This window comes from Ovis canadensis, chromosome 3 (assembly GCF_042477335.2).
Source record: "Ovis canadensis isolate MfBH-ARS-UI-01 breed Bighorn chromosome 3, ARS-UI_OviCan_v2, whole genome shotgun sequence".
Classification (NCBI taxonomy): domain Eukaryota; kingdom Metazoa; phylum Chordata; class Mammalia; order Artiodactyla; family Bovidae; genus Ovis; species Ovis canadensis.
Genome location: NC_091247.1, coordinates 167820510 through 167846279, shown reverse-complemented (window position 1 = coordinate 167846279; position 25770 = coordinate 167820510). Strand labels below are relative to the sequence as shown.

General features: G+C 54.9%; 4 protein-coding genes across 17 annotated transcripts in view; 3 read left to right on the top strand and 1 right to left on the bottom strand.

The window, feature by feature from the left end:
- The first annotated feature begins 915 nt into the window (after positions 1–915).
- Positions 916–3760, top strand: INHBE (inhibin subunit beta E). Its single transcript, XM_069580962.1, has 2 exons — positions 916–1979; positions 2230–3760. Exons 1-2 carry the CDS (start codon positions 1682–1684, stop codon positions 2976–2978), a joined length of 1047 nt encoding a protein of 348 aa, XP_069437063.1. The 5' UTR covers positions 916–1681; the 3' UTR covers positions 2979–3760.
- A 1459-nt stretch (positions 3761–5219) lies between these two features.
- GLI1 (GLI family zinc finger 1) lies at positions 5220–16389 on the top strand. Of its 5 annotated transcripts, none has more exons than XM_069584853.1 (13): positions 5220–5612; positions 8176–8343; positions 8718–8866; positions 9074–9166; positions 9432–9627; positions 9882–10026; positions 10361–10450; positions 10540–10677; positions 10993–11142; positions 11875–12039; positions 12532–12762; positions 13290–13557; positions 13939–16389. In XM_069584853.1, exons 3-13 carry the CDS (start codon positions 8767–8769, stop codon positions 15678–15680), a joined length of 3318 nt encoding a protein of 1105 aa, XP_069440954.1. In that variant the 5' UTR covers positions 5220–5612; positions 8176–8343; positions 8718–8766; the 3' UTR covers positions 15681–16389. The 5 variants fall into 5 exon arrangements, with proteins under 5 accessions (XP_069440954.1, XP_069440955.1, XP_069440956.1 ...); XM_069584854.1 differs by having other exon boundaries at positions 5375–5612; positions 8739–8866; XM_069584855.1 differs by lacking the exon at positions 8176–8343 and having other exon boundaries at positions 5534–5612.
- Positions 15867–24599, bottom strand: ARHGAP9 (Rho GTPase activating protein 9). Of its 5 annotated transcripts, XM_069584872.1 has the most exons (18): positions 24116–24599; positions 22699–22899; positions 22202–22425; positions 21001–21225; positions 20697–20810; positions 20394–20495; positions 20100–20161; positions 19886–19976; positions 19606–19701; positions 19339–19437; positions 18781–18922; positions 18600–18707; positions 18165–18263; positions 17949–18026; positions 17752–17805; positions 17365–17499; positions 16902–17007; positions 16025–16312 (listed from the first exon to the last, which is right to left on the bottom strand). In XM_069584872.1, exons 2-18 carry the CDS (start codon positions 22766–22768, stop codon positions 16141–16143), a joined length of 1977 nt encoding a protein of 658 aa, XP_069440973.1. In that variant the 5' UTR covers positions 22769–22899; positions 24116–24599; the 3' UTR covers positions 16025–16140. The 5 variants fall into 5 exon arrangements, with proteins under 5 accessions (XP_069440974.1, XP_069440973.1, XP_069440972.1 ...); XM_069584871.1 differs by lacking the exon at positions 24116–24599 and having other exon boundaries at positions 22699–23244; XM_069584873.1 differs by lacking the exons at positions 22202–22425; positions 22699–22899; positions 24116–24599 and adding an exon at positions 21325–21407 and having other exon boundaries at positions 15867–16312.
- MARS1 (methionyl-tRNA synthetase 1) overlaps positions 20020–25770 on the top strand; it is a 28224-nt gene continuing 22473 nt past the window's right edge. The window contains exon 1 of one of the 6 annotated variants that reach the window (XM_069584866.1): positions 20020–20483. In XM_069584866.1, the coding sequence (XP_069440967.1) occupies positions 20441–20483 (43 nt within the window). In that variant the 5' untranslated portion in view covers positions 20020–20440. The remainder of the gene's footprint in view (positions 20484–25770) is intronic. The other 5 variants (XM_069584867.1, XM_069584864.1, XM_069584870.1 and 2 more) reach the window with 5 other exon arrangements.

Sequence of the window (25770 nt, the reverse complement as noted above, 5' to 3'; positions counted from 1 at the left end):
ATTGCCACATGTCAGGGATGAGGTCCAAAACTGAACTGAAGGTAGCAGTGATGTGGTCCTGATGACAGCCTCAGCTTTCCGGCAGCGGCAAGCGGAGAGAGCTGAGGCACCAGCTTCTCATTCTTCTTGCGTAGAGGCAGGGTCCCCAGAGGGAGAGGTGGGGAAGCAAGCCCTCTGAATTTCTCCACATCCCAGAGCAGCCCCTTCCCTGGGAAGCTGGTCAGCGCTAAGCCCTCTGCTGTCCAGCGGCTCAGCACTGCCACATGGTGGACACTGGCGGTACTGAGTCCCGGCCCCCAAAGTGCCACCTCTCTTCCCCTGTGCCAGAATCTAGCAGTCTATCTTGAGAGCCCCCAATGGCTGAATAGCCGGGAGATTAACAAACTGGAATAGGGGCCCATTTCCCAAAACACACTCACTTCCTCCCAGCTTCTTGAAGAAACTGGGGCATAAGGAGAAAGGCTGATGACATGAGGCCTTGGTCCTCTCATTTAAAGGCAGTGAGGAGTATGATAAGGAAGGCTGGGGTTGGGACTCAGGTTGCTATACTGGCTATGTTTTGTTCTTAAAAGCCCATAAATCTTCAATGTCCCATCATTAACCAAGGCTGGCACCACTCCTAGGATACCCCAAATCTAGGCAGCTCTTGGAGTCCCCTGAAAGAGAACCAATGTCTGGGACAGGCCCTTCCAAGTCTCATGCCCTTCTGCCATCCTTGATGGACTCTGCCCTGATGTAATATTGCATCACCACCACCCCCACCTCTCCAGGTTTCCCCAGACATCACAGTGACATGCCATCCCCCGCCCAGGCTCCAGCCCTCGTCCACGTTGTGCTCTGGTCCAACTGGACTCTGGGCAGCCAGCACAGGCAAGGTCAGGAGGTAACTTCTGTGCCCCATGACACTGCCACCTTGGCCTGGGCAAGAGGACTCCATTCCTACCACCAGCCCCCCGGCCTCTCGCCCTTGTCCCAGCCCCATTGCTAGAAATCAAAAAGAACCAAGTTCTCCTTCTAGCCCAGAAAAATAACCACTGAGACTCCCAGCTGCCTCATGGAAACTGCTGCAACAGTGGAGGCCAGGAGCTAGACAGACTGGAGGTATGGGGGGAAGTGACCTTCCTTCCTTGCTCACATGGAGCTCCCTCCCCCGAGCCCCAGACCTTGGGGATTGAGCCTGTGAAATCCTCCTCCTTCTTGCATCATACGTGTCCACATCGCCCCCCACCCCCCCCACCCCTACCTCAAGCTCCGTGACCAGGGCCAGATGGTGAAACCTGAGCTCCAGGGGGGAACCTCCACCCACGGCAGGGGCCTGATGGGCAGCACAGCTGGCCAATCCTGGGGCTCAGAGGGTAGGTCTGCCTGCTGACCACTAGGTGAGGGAGCCCTAGGCTGCTGGCTCCAGAGAGGCCCCGGTCAGTAGTCAGACATGAGCTGTGAGGGTCGAACTGGCAGACTGCACTGAACATCGCTACCCATTGGACCATCCACTGTCTGCCTTCCTGAGTTCCAGGCAACAGAAGACAGGTGGCTCTACCCTTGGCCAAGGGTAGGTGTGGCACTGGTGGCTGCAGCTGCCGTGTCCTCCTCATTGGCATCCACACAGCCAGACTCGACAGGAGGAGCAACGGTCCTCCAAGGCCCCCGACCTGACCCTGGGCTGTTCACCACCAAGGCCATGGGACTCCACAAGGTCCAGCTCCAACTGGTGCTGCTGTGGGCACTGGTGTGGGCACAGGTGGCAGGGTCTGCGTGTCCGTCCTGTGGGGGCCCCACACTGGCACCCCAAGCAGAGCGAGCTCTGGTCCTCAAGCTGGCCAAGCAGCAAATCCTCGAGGGACTACAGCTGACCAGTCGTCCCCGGATGACTCATCCTCCACCCCCGGCTGTGCTCACCAGAGCCCTCCGGAGACTGCAGCGGGGAAGAGTGGCTCCAGCGAATGGGGAGCAGGTCATCAGCTTTGCAGTCCTCACAGGTGGGTGAAGGAGAGACAGGCAGAGAGCTGACAGGGCAGGGAGGCAGAAGGGGAACTCGACAATGATAGCAGGAGCAGAGGGAGTCGGGTCTGGAAGGAAGAGGAGGAACTGGAGCCGGACTGGCCTCGGAGTCCCTGCTTCTTCCGACGTTGGGAGCTGGCGAGAGCGGCGGGCAGGGCTCTTGGGAGTCTCAAGGGACAGCATCATCTCCGCTCACATTCTCCAATCCCTTCTCCATCTTTCTGGCAGACTCCTCCACCGCCACCTGCAGCTCCACGCTCACCTTCCACCTGTCCACTCCTCGGTCCCATCACCTGTATCATGCTCGCCTCTGGCTGCATGTGCTCCCCACCCTTCCCGACCCTCTTTCCTTGAGGATTTTCCGATGGGGGGGCAGGAGGAGAGGCCGAGGGTCCCGCGTCTTTCTGGCTGAGCACCAGTTGACAACCCCGGGCTGGCACGCCCTGACTCTGCCCTCTAGCGGCTTGAAGCGTGAGGAGTCTGGTGTCTTGAAACTCCGACTGGACTGCAGTTCCCTAGAAGGCAACCGCACTGTCGCCCCACAGCTCCTGGACTCAGCGGGAGAGCAGCGGCCCTTCCTGGAACTTAAGACTCGGCCCAAATGGCCTGGAGCAGCCCGGGCCAGGAGGAGGACCCCCAGCTGTGAGCCGGCGACCCCCTTATGCTGTCGGCGAGACCATTATGTAGACTTCCAGGAGCTGGGATGGCGGGATTGGATCCTGCAACCCGAGGGGTACCGGTTGAATTTCTGCAGTGGCCAGTGTCCCCCCCACCTGGCTGGCAGCCCCGGCATCGCCGCCTCCTTCCATTCCGCTGTCTTCAGCCTCCTCAAGGCCAACAACCCTTGGCCCTTGGGTACTTCCTGCTGTGTCCCTACTGCCCGAAGGCCTCTCTCTCTCCTCTACCTTGACCGTGATGGCAACGTGGTCAAGACAGATGTGCCAGATATGGTGGTAGAGGCCTGTGGCTGCAGCTAGCAAGAGGACCTGGGGGTCTGGAGTGAAGAGATCAACCTAGGGGTCCCCAGGCAGAGGGCCTCTGTGGCTGGAGGCATCAGGTTCCTGACCCACACCTCCACCCCATGGGTCATCTGGCAATATGACTGGATTGACCCCTCTGAGACCCAAATGGGCACTTTTGTGTCCAGTCTCTGGCCCATTTCAGGCTGGTTGATATGTGGGGGAGATGGGGAAAGTGTGTCCTGTAAAGGAGTCTATCCAGAAAGCGTTGAGTTCCTACCCTAAACTGTCCAAGAAGATGGGAGGGAATGTGGGAAGGAAAGGGCAGAGAAAAATCACTTAGTCTCTCCAGAGAAGAGGAAAGTCCTCAAGTAAGGGAAGGAAGGAGCAACCAAGAGCCCAGCAACCTTGGGATGGGGGAGACAGTCTGGCCAAGGGTAGGGGCTGTGGAAGTGCTAGAAGGGAGGCTCAACAGGGACCTGGGCAAGGGGCTAAGGGGAGGTGTTTAGGGAAGCCCCAGAAATGGGAGTCCAGAGAGAGTGGTGCTAAGCCTGAAAAGTTTTCTGGTTTTTCTCTGGGACAGGACCCATTGGGGAGGCAAATGTTTATACTTTCCTAATAAAAATGAAGAAAAAAAATCAAGTGTGAATCACGAAGGGCTGGGATGATGGTCCAAAGTAACAGTTCTCAGAGTGTGGCTTGGGAACTCACAGGAAGTCCCTGAGACCCTTTCACATGGTCAAAACTATTTTCACAATAAAACTAAGATGGTACTTGCCTTTTCATTTTCAACATCTCAATAGTCTAGAGTGGAGTTTTCCAGAAGCCAGAGGACATGTGATTATGTCATCTTTCTGACATCTTTGTTAATGGGATGTGTGCTTGTGTATTCTTGGGTTACAACTTTTTTTTCAGTTTTAATGTCTAGCATGGTAAGTTGATATAAACACATAAACAGAATCTCAATAATTTTTAAGAGTGTAAAGGGATATTGAAAGCAAATTGAGAATCGCTGATCTAGAGTCTTGGATGGGGAGGAGAAAGCAGTGTACTCTGAAAGAACTCCACTGGAAGGAACATTGCATGGTCCCTCCTCCAATCATCATTGATCTCGCCTGACCCTCTGGGTTTAACTAGTGTCTGGGTCAAAGTCATGTGGGGGAGGGAGGTTAAAATAGGGCTCCTTATCTGTCCTCCCACAGTTACTACATATATTTGTCAGGCCTCAGACCTCTCCCTAGTTTCACCTTTCCCCTTGACCCTCAGACTGAAGAGTTAACTAATTGACCCTCCAAATCCAAGGAGGGGTGGTTCTTGGAAGTAGAACTAAGATGTGGGAGGTCTATCCGAGGGGTGATGGAAGAGGCTCCTTCCCCCAACCCATGTCTTCTCCCCTTTCTCCTAAAAAAAAGTCAGAGAGACTAAAATAGCTGCCCCTTCCCCTGCATCCGGTAACCATGGCAACACAAATCCTAAAGAAAGGGCAATCCCCTATCAGACACCACCACTCTGAAGTAGGAGCCTCTGCCAGTGTACCCCTCTGTTTCTTTGGGCTTATATAACCCTTCCATGGGCTCCCAGCTGGGCTTTGGTGGGGGGAATCTAAGCTTCCCCCATTCTCATCTGCCTCCAATCAGACTCGGAGAAGGTGTCATGTACCAGAAGGACCAGCAGAGGGAGCAGGCAGCTTTGCTGAGCAGCAAGAGTGCAGGCAGCGTAGAGGTGCAGAGGTGGCCCCAGCCTCCAGAACTTCGATGTGAAGAAAAGCAGTTCTCTGGGAACAGAGCTTCCGTCTCAGAGTTCCTTAATAATTTTGTGAACACAAACCCTGCCCTACATCCAGGGCCGCAGCCGCTAACTCCTCCCTTTTGTACTGCCTGGACCCCTTACCTTCCGCCCAGGGCTCCCAACCCAACTCTGTCCCAACCTTGTTTCCATCCGAACTCTGTCCCAACCCCTTTATGTTCGATCCAAAGGGTGAGGCCGGCAGAAAAACTACAGGACTGTGGAATGCTCAGTTAGCACCAACTAAAGTCGACGACCCCTACTTCCAATATTCTTTTTCCCGAGTGAGTTTTTTGGTCATTCTCTCCGCCCCTCAATCTATTTCTCAATTTGTTTTTTTCTGGCTCTGATTCAGGAACTCTTGGTGGGCAGCCCATCCAGGAATCCAGGCCGGGATTTACTACCCACTACCAGCAGCGTGTTCAGCGGGGGGGGGGGGGGGGGGGCGGGTAGGCAGTATAGGGTCCCTCAAGGGAGGGGGAGGATCCTGGGGGTCCTGGGGGTGCAATAAGCCCGGCACCCCCTCTCTTGCTTCCAGCTACCCCGCCTCATCCTCCGGAACGGCAAGAGGGAGGGACATACGAGGGAGGTGAGGGGCGAACGGGAAGAGCGGCGGCGCGCCAGCGGCTAGAGCGAGAAAAAGTTTTTGCAAAAGGGAAAAAAAAAGTTTGCGCTTCTCACGGGTGGTCCCGGCTCGCGGCCCGGCGGGCTGGGCCGGCGGGAGGGCTGGGGGCCAGGTTGGGGGGGGTGGGGGTGGCCCTGAGGCTGCGCTGCTGTTGCCCTGTCCGCCCCCCCTCCCCACCGCACACCCCCCAGCCCAGACTCCAGCTCTGGACCGTGCATCCCGAGCCCTGCGCCCAGACGGAGGTGAGAAGGGGGGCAGGCGGGGGACCACCTGGGAGCCGTGGGGGAAGGGACCTGAGGGGATGCTCTACTTGCGAGGGACTCTGCCCTGCCGAGGGGGAGACCAGAGGCAAAATAGAGGTGGGAGAGTCTGGGATAAGATACTAGAAAGTTTGGAGACTTTTTTCAAATGTATCTCCCTTTCTCTATCTTTTTTCCTTCTGACAGTCTGTGTGTCTCTGTCTCAGACAACCGTGGATCTCTTTGTCTGTCTCCGCCTCTCCCATATATTAGAAACATCTCATTTTAATGAGGTTGGGATGAAAAAGTTGGGAGGACGGTTAGCTGGAGGTCTGCGTGGTAGAGAGCGAACCCCAGGTGTAACTATGAGCGCTGGGCAGGAAGACATCAGTGTTTCTGAAAGGAGGGAACAGCTCTGGAGAGAGTCCTAGATGGGGTGTGTGAGGTGACAAGACCACTGGGGGGCGGCTGGGCTTGAACCTCTGACCTGTCTTGTGACAGATGTGTTTGCTGGTGCATGTGTTTTGAGGGAAAGGAATTGTCTTCTGGGGTCGGAAGGGGACTGGGGCAGTCAGTCTCTAGTTTAGGCCCGAGAAAGATTCTCCAAGGAACGTGGACTCCTGGGTCCCAAGGGCTGCAAGCAGGGTGCTAAGGAGGAACTGAGGAGACCTTGTCCTGACCCTCTGACCTCAGGACCACCAGGGCAGCCGAGGGCAACCACCAGGAGACCCCTACTGGGACGGGGCGGGACCACTGGCCGCTGCCTGACTGTGCATCCCCGTTGGCCCCCCTCCCAAACGGGAGCTGGGGACTGAGGCCCCTCCTCTGGCTCAGACCACCCTGCCTGCCCTTGCTCCCCGCTCTGAAGCCTCTTTCAGGCCCCGTGACCCCGAAACAATCCGCCCTGGGCACCTAGCTTTGGGGACAGGATTAGGGAAAGGGAATCCCGTGGACTGGGGACTCAAGGTTTCAGAGCGCTGGAGAACTGGGGTCTTCATAGGATAGGCCCTTATGGTCCAGTAGAGGGAGAAGGCAGGACAATTTCCCAGAGAGAACTTGTAAGGGCCAGCACAAGGTTGGTTTTTTCTTGGAGGCGGGGTCGAGATACCCTCCCCCCCATTATCTCCCAGGCATCCCCTACCAGGGAGTATAGACCCCGCCCTTGACGTCACTAGGGGGTTCCCGGGGGTCTGGAGGGGTTAACCCTTAGGAAGCCAGCGGGGATACCCGGGAACCTAAGGTGTCCAGGCCCCTCCCCTCCCCAGACACACCTTATTTTATTTACCCTAGTCACTTTCTCTCCGTATAGTTTCTGGATTCTTCTTTTCCACCCACCAAGGGGACTCCCATTCTCTAACAGTGCCCCCCCCCCCGCGCCACGGGCGCCAATGCCAGCTCTCTGGATACACTGAAGGGAGGAGGGAAGAATGTATCCCGCCTCTCAATCCAAACCCCCCCCTCCACTCCGCCGCGGCTCGTTCGACTAGGCTCCCGGGGCGGGCGGGGGAAGCGGAGCCGTCTGCAGCCAGAGCCTGCGGCGGCGACTTGGGTGGGCCGAGGAGGCACGGGGGCGGGAAAGGCGGGACCGGGAGAAGGGGGCGGGGCCGACTCCTGGGAGTTGGGGAGCGGGGGTGCAAGGGGGGACTCTGGAAACCTGGGAGACACAGATGATTCAGGGCTCCAGCCGAAAACCTTCATTTTCTGTAGCTGGAAAAGTTAGCTAAATATTCCTTTCACCAGTGTGAAGGGGAGACGTGGGTGGGCTGTGGCACGCGTGGGTGAGGAGGGATTATCACCCCATTTCCATATCGGTTCCCTTGTGGCTGGACATTGGGGCTGAAAGATGACTGGGTAGGCATGTTTGGGGGAGTCTCTTTAGATTTGGGGGGTCGTTTGCTAGCCCCCGCCTCCTTGGATGAGTCATAGAGGAAGGAGGCGGGAGAAGTGTCCCCCCATCCAGCTGCCAGCCAGCTGTGCCCGCCCCCCCCCCCGCCCAACGTAATGCCAAGGTCGAGTTGGGAGGTCTTGGTTGCAGGATCCGGATCTCCGCTAGTAAAGGAGGAGTTAGGAAGGGTACAGCCCTGGCTGCGGGGATCGGCTGGGTCCTGGGGTCCAGGTTCCGCTCCCCATCTTACCCCGCCCTCACCCTAAATCCCAGCATCCCGGGATCACCCACCGCGCCGGCCGGCCCGCTCCCGGTCGTTCTCCACCCTACCCCGCCCCACCCCACCCTCATTCCCGGGAGACCGGAAAACCCGGGGTGGAGCAAAATCTGGAGCCTGAGGAGAAAAGTGGACAGCGGCACCCTCCTCTCCCTTACTACCTCTCTTCTCTCTAACGGATGATGACTTGTGTGTGAGTGCGCCCACGAATGTGTGTTTATTCTCCCAAAGCTTTTCCTCACAGTTCCTTTCCAGTTGCTCCAAAACAAACAAAAAGAGTTAAGTCAGCGCCCAGATTGAAACCACCCCTGAGTAACACCAGCTTCCATCCTTTGCACCAGCAGACCTGGGAGGCTCTCCTCGGAAACTTGTTCCCCTTCCACACACAGTTTTCTGCCTTACAGAGCAAAGGGCAGATCATCTAGGCTCCCTCCGGGCCCCGTGAGCCTGTCTGGGCTGTGGCGAGGGCTCCCTCTGCTGGACACTGGAGAGGTTGTAGACCGGCTGTCCAAGAGCAACAGATGAAGGAAAGGGAGAGGGGCTCAGGCTGATCAGCCAGCCCAGAGCTTGAGGTCAGTCACTTCTCCTCCTGAGTCCCCCCATCCCATCCCTGAAGGCTGGCCCCATGGTCAGAACAGGACCCATGGTATAAAAAGCACTTGAAGCTCCTAGTCACAATTTTGGTCCACAACACTCCCCCAACACACACACACTCACACAAACACTCCATCCAGGCAGAGCTCCTCCCTAAAAAGGAGTCCTAAAAAGATCCCCAGGACTGCCTCTGTCTCTATGGGACTTCTCTCCATAACCTCCCCTAGCTGAGCGATGCTCCTTTCAACTTGATTTTCCATGGCAGATGTCTCGGAGGTAATCTGCCCAGGGTTCTGGGCCTGAGTGACTTATCTGACCTTCCATATTTCCCTCCTGCCTTTGTAACTTGCAGGTCTCCCTTCCCCTCCTGCAGTGACCCCCACACTCTCCTCTGAGACACCATGTTCAACTCGATGACCCCACCACCAGTCAGTAGCTATGGCGAGCCCTGTTGTCTCCGGCCCCTCCCCAGTCAGGGGGCCCCCAGTATGGGGACAGAAGGTCAGTACATACACCAGTCCCTGGACTTTGACTACTGGCAGATCTCTCACCCAGCCCCAGGGGTCCCTCTTCTATCCCATTCGTTTCCCATATACAAAAAGAATTGAGGTCCTATGCCATATGGGACTGGGCCTTACTTGGAGTTTCAAGATGGACTGTATGTGCCCTTCATTCCCATGCCCCATCCCAGCTGTATCTCTTTCCTAGGACTGCCAGGCCTGCCCTTCTGCCATCAGGCCACCCTCATGCCCGGCCCCCACAGTTATGGGCCAGCCAGAGAAGCCAACAGCTGCGCAGAGGGTGAGGCCTCAGGCAACCTGTCTTTCCTTTCTGCCCCTTTGGGATTTGTCCTGAGGGAGAGTGTTGGAGGGCAGGGGATCTACCTTGGAAAAGGAAATGCCTAGAGATGGGATTAAGGAGTCAGAGCATGATCAGAAGGTCACAGATGAGGTCAACAGGGTAGAGTCTAGTGTTGTTTCTTTTTGCTGAGAGTCAGTCCTCATGGGTTGGATGCATGAGGGGCCTACTCCTTTATCGTATCTACCTCCCCTGTTTCCTGCCCCAGCGCCACTGTTTCCTCCTCCCCGGAGTGCAGTCAAATTGACCAAGAAGCGGGCACTCTCCATCTCCCCTCTGTCAGACGCCAGCCTGGACCTGCAGACAGTTATCCGCACCTCGCCCAGCTCCCTCGTGGCCTTCATCAACTCACGCTGTGCATCTCCTGGGGGTTCCTATGGTCACCTCTCCATCGGCACCATGAGGTGCAGACAGCCTTGAGCTAAGAGGCCCCTAAGACCCTGCCAAACCCCATTAGAAACCTCAAAGCCTTCCAAACCACCTGATCCTCTTTGAATCCTTATCATTTCAAAGGTGTGGAAGTCCTCTTCAATACTTTCCCTGGGCTGTCTCCACTGTTTCCCATACTGTCTTCCAGAAACCTTCCAAAGAGCCCAGGAACTCCTGAGGCTTTCTGAGACGACAGTCCTAAATGATTGCCTCTCCTCCTCCTCCACAGCCCATCTCTGGGATTCTCACCCCAGATGAACCACCAGAAAGGGACCTCGCCTTCTTTTGGGGTCCAGCCCTGTGGTCCCCATGACCCCACGCAGGGTGGGATGATGCCACATCCTCAGTCCCAGGGACCCCTCCCAACTTGCCAGGTGAGAATCACCTGATTTCCCTCAGTTCAGGGTGGATGGGTGGTGGGCTTTTTCTTTTAGAGGAAAGGCGAAAGAATAGAGGATGTCAAAGTTTTCAGTGCCAGAAAAATAAAGGAATATGGATGCCGGGGGTTGACTCCTTGAGGTTCTGTCAGTCTCTTCCAAGTGAGATCCCACCTTTCTCTCACCCCATTCACCAGTGCAGTCTAAGGAGGAAGTCAAACTCAGGGGTTGCAGCTGCTAGGGTGGGACACTCAGGGCTGGAAGACTTGGCTGGGGTCCCTTTTCCTCCTCCCACTTCTGTCTTCATCATCCTCACCTTCCTTTGGGAAAGCTGAAGTCTGAGCTGGGTGTGCTGGTTAACAAGTGCCCGGAGGAGCCCTTGGAAGGTGATATGTCCAGTCCCAACTCCACGAGCACACAGGTAATGGGGAGTGGGGAGCTTTACTTCTGGAACCTGAACGAAACAAAAGCTGTCACCAGGTGACCCTAGGGTTTTCTCTCCTACCCTAGGATCCACTGCTGGGGATGCTGGATGGGCGGGAGGACCTAGAGAGAGAAGAGAAGCCTGAGCCTGACTCTGTGTATGAGACTGACTGTCGCTGGGATGGCTGCAGTCAGGAATTTGACTCCCAGGAGCAGCTGGTGCATGTGAGCCCTGGGGGGGTAACAGGAATGCTGGCTGGAGCCTGTAGGGCATTCTGGGTGGGACATGGTGGAGTCAGGCTAAGGGCAGGGGGTCAAAGATGGAATACCCAGTGGGTAGGCAGAAACTCAGAGGAGCTGTAGCTTTGTTTAGAAACGGGGAGGAACGGAGATGTGGGCTCTGATCTTCTTCCTGCCTTTTCTTTCCCCATGACAGGAAGTCATGGAGGGATATGGTGGGGTGGGGAGGTCAAGAGAAGGTCTGTTCTGGATCTCAGGGGCATAGGGAACCTCGGAGAGCCTCTGCATCTTCTCCCTCAGCACATCAACAGTGAGCACATCCATGGAGAGCGGAAGGAGTTCGTGTGCCATTGGGGGGGCTGCTCCAGGGAGCTGAGGCCCTTCAAAGCCCAGTACATGCTGGTGGTGCACATGCGCAGACACACGGGCGAGAAGCCACATAAGTGCACGGTGAGGCACCCCCTCCCCAAGCTCAGGGTCCCTTCCTAAATCAAGGCTCCCCACAAAGGCAGGGGCCAATCTGACTTTTGCCATCACAGGTCCCTTCCTCCACAAACAAACATTTAAAAATTGTGTTATATAGACCGCATTGGTATAAAGATGAACGTATTGACGTTACATGTTAGAATACTTTCTAATTTCTTTTCCCCCTTGTTTTTTTAAAAGAAATTAAAACACTTTTGTGGGCACCAGACAGTACAGTGGACCTAGGCACTGTGCTCACAACTTGGGTTAATGGAGAAGCCCTGGACTGAGGACACACACCAGGATGACCCCATCTTAACACAGTCTGGGCTCCCCAGGCAGGGAGATGTGCTCTGACTTGATCCAGAGCGCTCACTGCCTCATCTCCACATCCCTGCAGGCAGAGTGCCTCCAGCTACTTCTGTCCCCTCCGCTTTTGCCTACCATTGTCCCTGAATTTTGGGAATTCTATAGTCCCAGCACTCTCCCATCTCTCCCGTCCTCCCCTGCACTGCATAGCATGTGGGATCTCAGTTCCCCAACCAGGGATTGTACTCAAGTCCCCTGCATCAGAAGCAGAGTCTTAGTCTCCGGACGACTAGGGAAGTCCCACGCTTGAATTATATTCTCTGATGTATGTCCCTTTTGAGATTCAGGGTTCCGCTAATCTCCATGTCCTTCTGTCTGAGAGCCATCCTTTGACCCCATATCCCCTAGTTTGAGGGGTGCCGGAAGTCATACTCACGCCTGGAAAATCTGAAGACACACCTGCGGTCACACACTGGTGAGAAGCCATACATGTGTGAGCACGAGGGCTGCAGTAAAGCCTTCAGCAATGCCAGTGACCGAGCCAAGCATCAGAATCGGACCCACTCCAATGAGGTGAATGCCCCACTCAGGAGACCCTCCTCCCCACTTACAGACGCCACCTACTTGGGAGCTTCCCCCATAAGAAACCCCTTAGCTCAGCACCCACTTCACAGAGGTGAGTTCCCCTCCACCTGCATAATTCACCCAGAGATTGTCTTTCTGAAACCAAGAATTTCCACTTACTATCCCTCCCCCACCTCTAACCAGTCAAAGGGCTAAGCTAAAATAGACCCATTCTAACTAGGGTACCTTCAACCCCCTGAATTTATGAGGCCTTGCAGCCCTGGGTTCATTCCCTCCCCTTTCCCAGGCCTATCCGTTTTCCTAATCTTCCCCTTGATCCGTTCATCCTTTACTCCAAGGGCCCTACTCTCCTTCCTTCCTTGGGTGCTATGCGTTCCTCCGAGTCCCCTTGTCTTCACTTAACGCCACCACTTTTTCCCATTTCCTGGCATTGTCCCGGTTTGATTCTTTTGCCTGCTGTCTTCACTCTCCACTCAACAGAAGCCCTACGTGTGTAAGCTCCCTGGCTGCACCAAACGCTACACAGATCCCAGCTCGCTCAGGAAACATGTCAAGACAGTACACGGTCCTGATGCCCACGTGACCAAGCGGCACCGAGGAGACGGCCCCCTGCCCCGGGCACCGGCTCTTTCTTCAGTGGAGCCCAAGAGGGAGCGGGATGGAGGCCCCATTAGGGAGGAGAGCAGACTGACTGTGCCGGAGGGTGCCATGGTGAGGCAATGCCCTGCCTCCATACCTCTGCCTGCCCTGCCGACATCTTTCTAGCCCCTTCCAACTGGTCCATCTCCTTCTATGCTCATCTCTCTTCTGTGGCTGGTCCCCAGTCCCTTATCTGAGTGTTGCTCCTTAGGCTACCTCAAATCTAGGGATTTTACTGTAATTCATTAGTGCCTGGGTCCAACCAGCTCATATAGAAATTAGTGTATAATTTGAGGCCTTCTACCAGTATAATTTCAGGTACGCCTCAAAACAACTTCATGAGAAGGGAACTTACTCTTGTCATTTTCAGATGAAGAAACTCAGAGAAATTGTCCAAGGTTACAGAGGACAAATTGGAGCTGAGGTAGTCTAGGTTCTTTTCTAGGAACTTTCCCCCAGTTCACCCGTGTCTTTCACTGGATCAGCCCTCTCTACACCTGTAAGCAGTCACTGGGACACGGGCTCTAGTCACTCACCAAGTTCAAGGAGCTGTGGGGAAGGAGGATGGGCGCCGCCTTCAGCCCTGCTCTTCCCCACAGAAGCCACAGCCGAGCCCTGGGGCCCAGTCGTCCTGCAGCAGTGACCACTCCCCAGCAGGCAGCGCAGCCAATACAGACAGTGGTGTGGAAATGACTGGAAACGCAGGGGGCAGCACGGAGGACCTGTCCAGCTTGGACGAGGGGCCTTGCCTTGCGGGAACTGGGCTGTCTACTCTTCGCCGCCTTGAGAACCTCAGGCTGGACCAGCTACATCAGTTCCGGCCGATGGGGCCCCGGGGCCTCAAACTGCCCAGCTTGAGCCACGCCGGTGAGTGATGGGTGTGGGGCATGGTTGCAGGGCTGAGATCTGGCCCTTCTCTGAGACTGGGAGGGAGACTTCACCTTTCAGGGCTGCTGCACAATTAGAAAAAGGTCTCCTTTCCTCGAGATACTTTCCTTCCTTCTATCAGAAAATTGTTGTCTTTTGAATGCTGTCCCCTTTGATTGTGCAGTGTAGGATCTGTAGGACTGTTCACAGCGACCCTGAATGTCTGATGACCCAGAAGCAAAAAGGGAATGGGAGAAGGAGGGGAGAGAACTGAGTGGCTAGAGTTAAGGAGCCTTCCCTGGAATTCTGGACAAGGCTTCCCCTTGGGAGAGGCAGGGTGAAATTCAGAGGGCTCCCTGGCCAGCCTGTCTTTTCTTACAGGCACTCCTGGCTCTCGCCGTCTGGGCCCCCCGGTCTCTCTTGACCACCGCAGCAGCAGCTCCAGCAGTGTCAGCTCAGCCTATACTGTCAGCCGCCGCTCCTCCCTTGCCTCCCCTTTCCCCCCTGGTTCCCCACCAGAGAATGGGGCATCCTCCCTGCCTGGCCTCACGCCTGCCCAGCACTACCTGCTCCGGGCCAGATATGCTTCAGCCAGGGGAGGTGGTACCCCTCCCACTGCAGCACCCAGCCTGGATCGGACGGGGGCTCTTCCTGCACCTCCCTGGAGAAGCCGAGCTGAGTATCCAGGATACAACCCCAATGTAGGGGTCACCCGGAGGGCCAGTGACCCAGCCCGGTCGGTTGACCGCCCTGCCCCAGCCAGAGTCCAGCGGTTCAAGAGTTTGGGCTGTGTCCACAGCCCCCCTACAGTGGTAGGAGGAGGACAGAACTTCGATCCCCAACTCCCAACCTCTGTCTACTCACCACAGCCCCCCAGCATCACTGAGAATGTCTCCATGGATACCAGAGGGCTACGGGAGGAGCCAGAGGTTGGGACCTCCATGATGGGCAGTGGTCTGAACCCCTATATGGACTTCCCACCTGCCGATACTCTGGGATATGGAGGGCCTGAGGCGGCAGCAGCTGAGCCTTATGGAGCTAGAGGGCCCGGTTCCCTGCCTCTTGGGCCTGGCCCACCCACCAACTATGGCCCCAGCCCCTGTCCCCCGCAGGTTCCCTATTCTGAACCAACCCCAGAAACATGGAGTGAGTTCCCGTCCCACTCTGGGCTCTACTCAGGCCCCAAGGCTCCAGCTGGAGCCTACAGCCAGTGTCCTCGTCTTGAACATTATGGACAAGTGCAAGTGAAGCCAGAACAGGGGTGCCCCGTGGGTTCTGACACCACAGGACTGGCACCCTGCCTCAATGCCCACCCCAATGAGGGGCCTCCACGCTCACAGCCTCTGTTCTCCCACTACCCACAGCCTCCCCCTCCCCAGTATCCCCAGTCAGGTTCCTATACCCAGCCACCTCCTGATTATCTGCCTTCAGAAGCCAGGCCGGGCCTGGATTTCGAGTCCCCCACTCATTCTACAGGACACCTCAAGGCGCAGCTTGTGTGTAATTATGTTCAGTCTCAACAGGAGCTGCTGTGGGAGGGTGGGGGCAGGGGAGACCCCCCAGTCCAAGAACCTCTCTATCAGAGTCCCAAGTTTCTGGGGGGTTCCCAGGTCAGCTCAAGCCCTGCCAAGGCCCCAGTGGCCACATATGGACCTGGCTTTGCACCTAATATGCCCAATCACAAGCCGGGCGCCTATCCTACCCCTTCATGCCATGAAAATTTTGCAGTAGGGGCCAACAAAGCTTCCCACAGGGCAGCAGCACCACCCCGACTTCTACCCCCACTACCAGCTTGCTATGGGCCCCTCAAGGCAGGGGGCACCAATCCCAGCTGTGGCCATCCTGAGGTGGGCAGGCTGGGAGGGGGCCCTGCCTTGTACCCTCCTCCTGAAGGGCAGGTATGTAACCCTCTGGACTCTCTTGATCTTGACAACACACAGCTGGACTTTGTGGCTATTCTGGATGAGGCCCAGGGGCTGAGTCCTCCCCCTTCTCACGATCAGAGGGACAGCTCTGAACACACCCCACCTCCCTCTGGGACCCCCAACATGGCTGTGGGCAACATGAGTGTGTTACTGGGATCCCTGCCTGGGGAGACACAGTTCCTCAATTCTAGTGCTTAAGGAGTGGGGGACCACAGATCCACATTTCCTGAGGGGTTTCCATCCCCATGAGGAAGTCCGGAGGAGGAGCCATAGCCCCCTGGGATGCCCCAGGGATGGGGGGGTGGGCTGGGGCTGTACACAGTCTAAATATATTTGGGGAGGAATTTGATAATGACACCGTTTCCTGATAATAAAGGAACTGCATCAGAAAGAGCCCTGCTTTATACTGTGACTATCTTGGGGGAGGGGTGATGGCCAGAAGCTAGAGAAGCAGGGGCTAATCCAGCCACCTTCCTCTTTAGAGAAGTTTCCTCATCCTAACCCAGGCCCTCAGCTCAGACTCACGAAGGTGGAGACAGCCATCCGGGAGACAGGATTTAAAGGGATGTCCTCAAAGCAGAACCACCCCCTCCCTCGCCCCCACCAAAGGCTACCCCACAGAGATCGCTGGAAATACGTTTTCTCTTCTTTGCCCCAGTCAGGGAAAGACTCTGGTGAAGTTGGTGAGCATCAGCTGGACGACCTGCCCAGGGTAGAGGACATGGGCCACTGGATCCGATGTCTCCTGCTCCGGCCGAAATAGGGTTGGTCCAAACACAATTCCCAGGTTGTGGGGGGTCATGCGGTTCTTGTCTGAGTGTGCTATCACCCTGTGGGTAAAGGCCAAGAGACGGGACCATAGTATAGCAGCTTTGCCAGTTCAAATAAATCTAACCCATCAAAGGTTTGAGGACGAATCCGCTTTGGGGGCCTTCCATGCAGTAGCTGAAGAAAACCAAGGAAAGAACCAGGGGGACAGAACTGAGACCAGCGGAGAAACCTTCAGGACGCAACCTAGGATATACCCGCCTCTTCCCGACTTCAGAGACTGCCCCTAGAGTCCTCTCTGCTCATCATCTGGGAGGTTTTCATTCAGATGGCTATCCTCTCTCAGAGGTCACTGCCCAGCTCTGCCAAATGTCATCCCCACTGTCCCAGTGAAAGACAAAGGCAGAGGGAAGGTTAGATTTTTCCTTATTTCTCTCGCATCATCCCTAGACTTGTCTTGTTCCCTAGTTCCTCATTTGATTCTGACTGAGCAAAAAAGGTTTTCGATCCTCGTCACAGAGTGCCTATTTCCTCAATGACCCACTAACTTTCGGTGTTTCCCTGCCTTCACCCCATCTGAACACAGAGTCCCGGCTGCAGGCCCCACCCCACCCTCCCCTGACGTGAACAAAGATATTCAGTCTTCCTGACCTGCATAAATGCTCCAGGAGGTACCGCAGAGTGTCATGGTTGGGCTTTGGCATTGAGCTTATTAATTCTTGTATTTGAGAGAGGCACTGTTCTGATTCAGTGAGGGCTGGAGAGAAAGAGTGACAGGAAGGGCATGGGAGTGAGGTTAGGAAAGGTGTTAAGGCAGAGTGGGTAACCTCAGTATCCTTTCTGGTGCTTGGGGAAGACATCATTAATCGATCATGGCTTTCTTTTTCACTGAGTCCAATTACAATCTTAGAATTCTTTTTTAACTCAGCCCTCTTAAACACTCACACATACACAACTGGAGTGGGCACATTAATTGAAAATTAATTTCCATCTCTGTATTCAGGCTGGGACAGAGGAGTGGAAGGAAACCTCTACTCTACTCTTTTATCACTCATGCCTCCCCCCCGCCCTCCATCCCGTGTCAAGGCTATTGCCCAAAGCTCCCATCCTTTACCAACGGCAGCACGAAAATCAGGCAGCAGTAGTGAGGGCACCAGAGGCTGGGGTAGCTCCCTTAGAAAAAGTTTCAGGGCTCCTGTGATCACATGAATGTCATCCCATTCAGCACTGTCCAAATCTAATCGGCCTTCTGGAAGGAAAAGGAGGTACAGAAGGGCTCAGGGCTCAAGAAGGGTTACAGGGACCCAGAGACTAAGAGATCAGGAGTTTAGGGAAAGATCCAGTGAAGACAGACCATGGAGCACCTAGGGGGGTCCACAGTGGGGCAGAGATCGGGATGAGAACAACCCCCCACCCCAGGACCAGGACATGGGGGAGTCCACAGGGAGCAGGGATGGTATGGAAGACTTTTAAAGGTTGGAGGGGCCTTCCATGGAAGTACCTTGTCCTGGATGTTCTGGAAACATGTACCTCCCATCGGAAGTGATGGCCCGCTCTACAACAAGTAAAAGAAATCAAGAGCTAAGACATGTAGCTCCAGCTAGAAGACCTCCCCGGTTCTGCCAGCTCTCTCACTCGGACCTTTGGGTTCTGAGACATGAAGTTCTTAGTACCACCACCTGCCCACAGCCTTCTCACCTCTGTCCACCAAGAAGCGAAGCTTCTGGACCACTGCCAAGTTCCCGCTCACCCGGTAAATGCCATCCACATCCAGACCTGGGAGATGAGGCAGGAAGCAGATAAAGATTCTTGATCTAAAATGTGTGCTGGTGAGGGTGGAGAAACAAAGGGCACACAAGGGTGGGGGAGGTGGGACTTTGGCCAGTTAGAAGGAGGAGGCTCTGGGAAAGTGACCTCTCTTGTCCACAGCAGCAATGCAGAGCCGCACAAAGCTGGGCACGGTGTCTCCCTCCCGCTGGCACAGTGACTCCAACTGGCAGCCAAACACCTGGTCTGGGGAGACACAGAATGAGATGGAAGCCAGTGACTGTGTCACCCATGCGGGCTCTTTCCAGCACAGGTCTTCATCCCAAAGCTGGGCTGGCTCTCCTGCCTGCCTGAGCAAGGAAGTACACCCCCTCCCCGCAACAATCAGCAAGCCGAGGGGAAGTATTGGTCTCAGAAGACCGCTGATCTAGTTCTGGGAAGCTCTACCCTGAGCCTCGCTGAAGTTTTCTCATCCAGGACAAGCTGATGCCCAGATCCAGAATGTAAATAAAAGTGCTTGCAGAAACACTAAAGCAGGCACGAACGAAGGGGAAGGGTCCCAGGCGGTCCAGCCCCCCTCACCTCGGAGCAGACCCCGCTCCTGCAGGGTTTGCAAGGGCGGTCTCTTGGCGATTAGCCGCTTTAGTTTGTTCCGCACACGGTTCTGCTCCGCTGTTTCGGGACACCGACCTGCGGCACCAAGTGCAGCGTGAGAGCGGCGGCGGCTCGGAGAGGGGCAAAAGCCCCCAGGCCCGCCCCTTACTGGAGCTCCGGCGGCCGCCGATCCGCAGCAGAGACTTGGACACTGGTTCCGACTCCTCTTCCTCGTCCTCCCCGGCGCTCAGCTCCTCCAGTTCCGCAGGTCCCGAGCCTGACAGACGCCCCTCCAGGGGGTTCTCTCGATCCTAGATCCACACCGCAGTGTTAGTCGCTCAGTCGTGTCCGACTCTTTGCGACCCCATGGACTGTAACCCGCCAGGATCTTCTGTCCTTGGGATTCTCCAGGCAAGAATACTGGAGTGGGTTGCCATGCCCTCCTCCAGGGGATCTTCCCAAAGGAGGGATTGAACCCGGATCTCCTGCAATGCAGGCAGATTCTTTACTGTCTGTGCCACCAGTGAAGCCGCACCGCAAGATGGGCCGAATCCGAGGTGGGAAGAGAGCCAGGAGAGAGCCATCTACACCGCCGACCCGGCTGCTGGGGTCCCCTACCTCCCAGGCCTACCCTCTACCAGTAGGCCACTGTGTCCCTCATCCATGACCCCTGCATCCTACAGTTCCTCCTCCACTCCTTCTGCCAGCCCACTCCCACCCGTCTCACCAGGCGCTCGATGACCGCCCGCAGCGCGCTGTGCCAGGCTCGAAGCTCAGCCTCCTGGTCAGACTGCAGCAGGAACTCGTGGCCCGGGACCGTGCGGATCTGAGAGGCCCGCGGGGAAAAGCAGGAGGGGGTCAGTAGGAAGGAGCAAGAAAAGCAGGGAGGCCGAGCGGGGAAACCCCCGAGTGGGAAATTAGGGGCGCGCCCTCGAGGCTAGTGCGCATTGGGTGGGGGGGTGGGGAAGGGGGGAATGAGAGGGCGGGCACTCACGTGCAGGACGTGGCGGCGGCTGGACAGGTGGCGGCCGTGGGCCAGGGCCGCCCCCCGCAGGTCCACGCTGCTCTCGGGCCGGCTACCCGCTGGTCCCTGGCAACGAGGGGGGAAACTGAGGCCAGGGCGCTGCTCCCCTCACTGCCTCCCTCTCACCCGGAGGCCTGCGAGGACTGGTGACCTCGCCCGCCCCACCTCCGCCCCCGTAGCTGGCCTAAGGTGAGTAGAAAGGGTGCCGGAACCCCTCCAGCTTCCCCCTGCGCCCCTCCCTCACACTCACCCAGGCAGTGGAGGGGGCGGTCGGCGGCGGTTCTCGGTAGAACACCAGGCTGTTACCCGCTAATACCACCCAAGAGGGGCCCCAGTTCTTCCTGCAGGCGCGGTGGTAATAGAGCAAAGGTCACTGAGAGTCACATAGAGGAGGGCCTCTCCCAACCCTCCGCGCTACCCGCGAACCCTCCAGCCCCAGCCCCGGCTGTGTTCCCAGTTCTCACCGGAGCTTGCGCCCGCCCTGAGCAATCTTGGTCATATTGAGCAAGCCCGACTTTTCCACCTCCTGGGAAGTGGCAGGAAGGGCCTCAATAAGTCACCCAGCGCCCCCACAGTCACCATGGCTTTCCCCCAGGGGATCTCCCAGGAGTGAGGTCCTTTAAGGTTTTGACCGGATGGGTGCTCGGTGAGAGAGTACCCAGAGATCACTCAGAAAGAGGAAGGCCTTTCTGCAGGAGCAAGAACTAGGGGCTGGGGAAGGGAGGATCTTGGCGTTCACAAGGAAAACAGAGACTTACATGGGGATCATCTAGGACCGTCGGCAGAGGCCGAGGGCACTGCAAAGATGAAGGCTTGCCGGGGTCCAGCTGGGAGGTGCGTCTGCAGAGGTAGGATGAACCCTGAGGGAGGGGATTGGAGAAACAGGTGGGGAAACCTTTAACTTAGGAGTCCCTGGCTGTAGGGGAAGAGGGATGTGGATGTGGGTGTGAGGCAGGGGGTTGCTGGGGTAATGTCTCCAGTAAAGAGATTATCTCAAGTAAAAGAGAAAGTCAAAAATGATAGCTTTTCTGAATGTGATCAGGAGGAGGAAGGGATCTCACCTGGGAATCAAAAATCTCTGATGTCTTGGGACCAGATTCTTCGTCCTTTGCCTGAGGCTGCAGGATACCATTGTCCCTATTCAAGGTCTGTGTCCCCTCCATGGAGCTGGGGTTCTAGGGGAAGGAAAAGGTAAAACTGCACCCATCGAGATGCCACCTCCGTTGGCTCTCAAAGCCCTTCTCACAATTTTCTGATTCTTCTAATCTTCCGAGAGTCCCAGTGAGAAAACATACTACTTTGGGGATCAAGAGGGGAAAGGAGGAGACTCAAGGGACAAGGGACAAGCAGGAGGGAAGGTCTCACCGTCTCTCGGGCTCGAGTGTGACGTGGGGGCTTCCAGGATTTACAGCCAGTCAGTGAATTTATGTAGAAGCAGCGTCCAGAGTTGGGGTCCAAGTGCTGCTCCCAGGCGTCCAGCCTCTGCAGTGGGGGGCACACAGGGTTTGAGGGCGGGGACCGGGGACAGCGGCGAAGGTCCACCAGGTTGCAGTACACAGGGGCCTTTGACATGAGGGTCTGGGGTCTTGCCTGCAAGGAAAGGGGGAAGAAAGAGCCTGTTATTCTGCTGGGCCCCTCCCCAATCTCCTCTCTAACCACCCCCTCCTCTCTCCACCACCATTTTCTCACCACCAGCTCCTGACTGGGTTGACCCAGGTACTGAGGAGGAAACCCTAGTCCCCAGTGGTTGTTTTTTTTCTTACGTTTTTTTTTTCTTTGACTCCCTCCCTCACAGTCTTTGCTTTTCTCCTCACTTCCTGTTGCCAACTTCCCTCCTCCCCCACCCTGCCCCCACCGGAGGACCTCAGGAAAGGGGAACAGGCTTTTCTCGGTGTGGAGGGAGGGGCAGCGTCCCACCCTCATATCTTCCAGAGTAAAAGGAGATGGAGAGGGGTCAGAGAGCCCTGCTAGCTAGCAGAGTATGAGAGAGGAGGGGCCATTTTTCACCCATTAGTAAGTAAGAGAGAGGTGAGGAGCCAAATCTTCAGGAAGATCAAAGGAGTTACATCTCTAGAGAAAGAAGTTACATCTCTAGAGGAAACTTGCTGGTAACCTGAGCTAGCAAGACAGAACACAGCAAAAAAAAACCCAAAAAACAAAAAAACCCTGCACTGGGCCAGGAGTCAGGAGGCTGAGACAAGAGAAGCAAAGCTGAGCAGGCCATTCAGTCCCTCTATCATTTTGTAGTTTCCACATACCCTCAGGATCTTTGCTACTTGCTGTCCTAGAGCTAGAATTCCATCTCTCGTCTCGTTTATTTCAGGGCTGTTTCTCCTTATTCAGATTCAACCTTGTCATTTCCTCAGAGAGGCCTCCCTAGACCAGTCATCCTTCACCACATCTAGCTTCTTGGTAGTGCTTATTAGTTTAAAAGGCTTTCTTATTTATGTGTTCATCATCCCCATGGGAATCCCTGGAGGGCAGAGATTCTGTCTGTCCTGATTGCCAATGTGCCTAGAACTGAGCCCAGCAGTGACAGTTGCTCCAAAGAGGTGCTATGACTCACCATGTTGGCATCGGTCTCTGTCAGCAAGTTTTCCTGGGAAAGGGATCTTCCACTTGGTCCTGCCTGGAAGGGCTTCAGGAGGCTGGGCCTCAAGTTGGTAACACTGACACTTCTACACATTTTAGGGGGAAGGGGAGGAGGCTGCTCCGATGTAGCCTGGGCTCTGCCTGGGGGTTCCTGACACAGGTTCATCTCCTCCAGGGAGCCAGGAAATAACTTTGGCCCTGGAAACAGAGAAATGGGAAGAGTTGGAGGCAGGGTCCCCCCAGGGTTCTTGGCTAGGTCCCCCATCCTGAAGAAAAGAGCAGGAAAACAGCAGGTGGAAAATTACATGAGATCTAGGAGGCTTGAGACTAGGAAGGAGAGGCAATGGGGACACCATGGAGGGGAGAAGGAGTAGGAGTCGAGGGTCAGCAGAAGCTTGGGGGAAGGAGATCTTTCCAATAATTCCCAGAAGCCAGGGAGGTAGGAAGGCGACAGGGGGAGGACCTACTCACCAGGAGTCCAGAGAGACTGGCTGGGGGTGATGGTCCTTGGGCTGTGGGAAGGGCTAGATTCCTCTATCATGTAGGCAGCTGGGACAAAGACGGGGCGAGAGGTGGATGGTGCTCCCAGGCGCCTTGCTAACCACCAGTCTGAGTTGGTCTTTCGAAGCAGTAGGAATCTGTCTCCTTCAGCCAAAGACACCTGCCGGCCATCTGCCCCAGTGTAAGTGAAGGCATAGAGAGCACAGAGCTGGGATCCCCGAGAAGGGCTTCGGGACCCCAGCCCTAAGTTTCCCCAGGTGCTTGGCCACCACCGGCCCGATAGCATTGTTGTCAATACCATCACCTATGGGAAAATGGGGTGATGGAGATCCAGAAAAAGACAGGACTGACTGCTCGCAGGCAGAGAGACATGGTTCTGAGAGCAGTTTGGGGCAGAAGATAATAACAGAAACCCTGTCATGAGAGGAGAGGGTAAGGCAGAAGACCCAAATGGGGTCAGTAAGAGGTTTTGGGGTCTGAAAAGTCCTGGGTGATGTGTCTAATGAGGAAGTACATAAGTAAGGTGAGAGAGGATGTGGTCAGCAGGGCTTCAAGACCAGCACGGCAGGAAGTCAGAGGAGGGGGTCTAGTTGGGTGATTTTCCTTCAAGTACTTTCTGGGGCCTAACAGAAGTTCTAGGGACAGGAGGAGCTGGCCCTGAATGGTGGTGGGACTCTTGAGCTGGACACAGGAAGATGAAGAGAAAGAATCAGTTTTGAGGCAGAACACAGGCAAAGAGTTAATGGATGACAAAGATACAAAAATTTGTGACCCTTTATTAAATTTACACAAGGACCAATATTTCCATTACTGATGGCCACAGACCTGCAGCTGTGTGCTTTCTGTGCAGATTGAGAAGAACATTAAGACAGAGAAACAGGAGCCAGAGAAATAGTAAGATCAAATTGGAGAGAAAGAGAGAGTGGTTAGGAGAAACACAGAGGTGCTCAGTTTGAGGAAAAGGCAAAATCAATTTAGGATGTATTTTGGGGAGCTGAGAAACACTGATATGATCCTTGGTACGTAAGTCTCTTGGGTGGGACCCTACTTTAGTGTGTGGGTTCATTAATTCATGCTCTTAACAAGGGTTGGCTGACCACCTCCTGTGTGAAAAGAACAGTGTCAGCTACTAGAGATGAGAGAAGGGAAGGAGACAGACATAGCCCTTGCCCTCTCAAAGCTTAAAGGCAGATATCAACTAATGACATAATAAATGTATTAATTACAATTGAATCAGGGACTATGGACAAATAGCACAGGATGTTTTGACAGCTTATGGGGGTGGATGGAGGATTGATCTCAGTTTCTCCCTAGTGGAAAATGGGAACTGAACCCCACTGTCTATTGCCAGAACTTTAAGCCCCAGAACTTAGTGCTTCCTCCTTACCTGATCACTCCTCTTCTCCCCTTCTCTGTTTCTCTACTGCAAGTCACAGGCTTGCTCTCTGGCTTTGGAGACTTGGAGTAGGGAGAGCCCCACCCTCTTGGTGACATCAGAGAGCCAGGTCTCCTCCCCTGACACCTGATCTGAGGCCTGGGTTGCCAGTACTGGGAGTCTGCCTTGGTCATCTCTCCTTACTTTGCTCCTCTTTCAACATGTGGAGAAACTTGCCCCTCCACTCTCCCTTCCCACTTCCAAAATAGTGACCAAGGAAATGGCTACCCACTCCAGTATTCTTGCCTGGAGAATCCCATGGACAGAGGAGCCTGGGAGCCTGGAGGGCTACAGTCCACGGGGCCACAAAGACTTGGGCATGACTGAGCGACTAACACTTTTTTTTCTTATTCATTTATTCATTCATCTGGTGGTTGTTAACTGCTCAAATCTCATCCTCTAACTGTCCCCAGGGACTGCTCCTCTGCAGTCCTCCTCTCCAGTCTGCCTTCTCTCCTGCACTTTTTCCTCTTTATTGACTCCTTACCATTAGTTTTTATTTTTTTTAATGCATTTCTTTTTTATTATTTAATTTATTTTTGGTTGCACTGAGTCTTCATTGCTGCACTCAAGCTTTTTCAAAGTTACAGTGAGCAGGGCTTACTCTTCGTTGCAGTGCATGGGCTCCTCATTGCAGTGGCTTCTCTTGGTGCACGGGCTCTAGGTCCATGAGCTTCGGTAGATGCAGCACTCAGTGGCTGTGGCTCCTGGCTCTAGAGCACAGGCTCAGTAGTTGTGGGACATGGGCTTTGCTGCTCTGAGGGATTTAGAATCCTCCCAGACCAGGGATCAAACCTGTCTCCCCTGCATTGGCTAACAGATTCTTATCCACTGTACTACCAGGGAAACCCTACCATCAGATTTTAAACATATCCAAGTCTCTCCCATCTTTAGACAAACTTCCCCTTCATTTACTGTACTCTCTAGTTGCTACCCTATCTCTCTCTTCCTTTTCACAGTCAAATTTCTTGAAACAGGTGCCTACACATGGAGGTCTCTATTTCCTCTCCCTCATTCCCTCACCTTTGCAAGTTCACTCCTCATAGGGTGTGGCCTGCCTCTTCACAGACACTCTGCAGTCCTTATGTTACTTGACATCTCAGCAACAGCCAACACAGTTGAACCTTCTCTCCTACAAACATTGCTGGTGTCCTTCTTAGCCTTTTTTTTTTTTTTTAGCAATTCCTTCTCTGTTGCATTGGAGAAGGAAATGGCAACCTTACTTCAGTGTTCTTGCCTGGAGAATCCCATGGAGGGAGGAGCTTGGTAGGCTACAGTCCACGGGGTTGCAAAGAGTCGGACACGGCTGAGCTACTTCACTTCTTCTCTGTTGCATAAGGAAGAACTTTGCTTGTTTCTTAAACCCCAGAAGTCTGTCTAAGATCCTGTGCCCTTTACCTTCTATATACCATTGGTGGTCTTATTCTCTCCGCAGCTCAAATGACCTCCATATGTCACTGGCACTGTATCTCCAGTCCAGATCTTTCTCTGGAGCTCCAGTCTAATCTGTTGTCCACTGAAAAACTCCACTTGGGTTTTTCACAGGTACCACAAACATAGTATGTTCTCAATTGAACTTGTCAGCTTCCCCCATAAACTTGTTTCTC

What these genes read in the sequence shown, in the direction of transcription:
- ARHGAP9 (XM_069584871.1), bottom strand. Translation starts at nt 23,029, where the DNA reads ATGGTATTGACAACAATGCTATCGGGCCGGTGGTGGCCAAGCACCTGG. An exon ending in TCGCTTCTTGGTGGACAGAG is followed by an intron (nt 17,806 to 17,948) that starts GTGAGAAGGCTG and finishes TACTTGTTGTAG; the next exon opens with AGCGGGCCATCACTTCCGAT. An exon ending in CTCCTGGAGCATTTATGCAG is followed by an intron (nt 16,313 to 16,901) that starts GTCAGGAAGACT and finishes CTTTACCCACAG; the next exon opens with GGTGATAGCACACTCAGACA.
- INHBE (XM_069580962.1), top strand. Translation starts at nt 1,682, where the DNA reads ATGGGACTCCACAAGGTCCAGCTCCAACTGGTGCTGCTGTGGGCACTG. An exon ending in CAGCTTTGCAGTCCTCACAG is followed by an intron (nt 1,980 to 2,229) that starts GTGGGTGAAGGA and finishes TCTTTCTGGCAG; the next exon opens with ACTCCTCCACCGCCACCTGC.
- GLI1 (XM_069584853.1), top strand. Translation starts at nt 8,767, where the DNA reads ATGTTCAACTCGATGACCCCACCACCAGTCAGTAGCTATGGCGAGCCC. An exon ending in CCAACTCCACGAGCACACAG is followed by an intron (nt 10,451 to 10,539) that starts GTAATGGGGAGT and finishes CTCCTACCCTAG; the next exon opens with GATCCACTGCTGGGGATGCT. An exon ending in AGAAGCCACATAAGTGCACG is followed by an intron (nt 11,143 to 11,874) that starts GTGAGGCACCCC and finishes CATATCCCCTAG; the next exon opens with TTTGAGGGGTGCCGGAAGTC.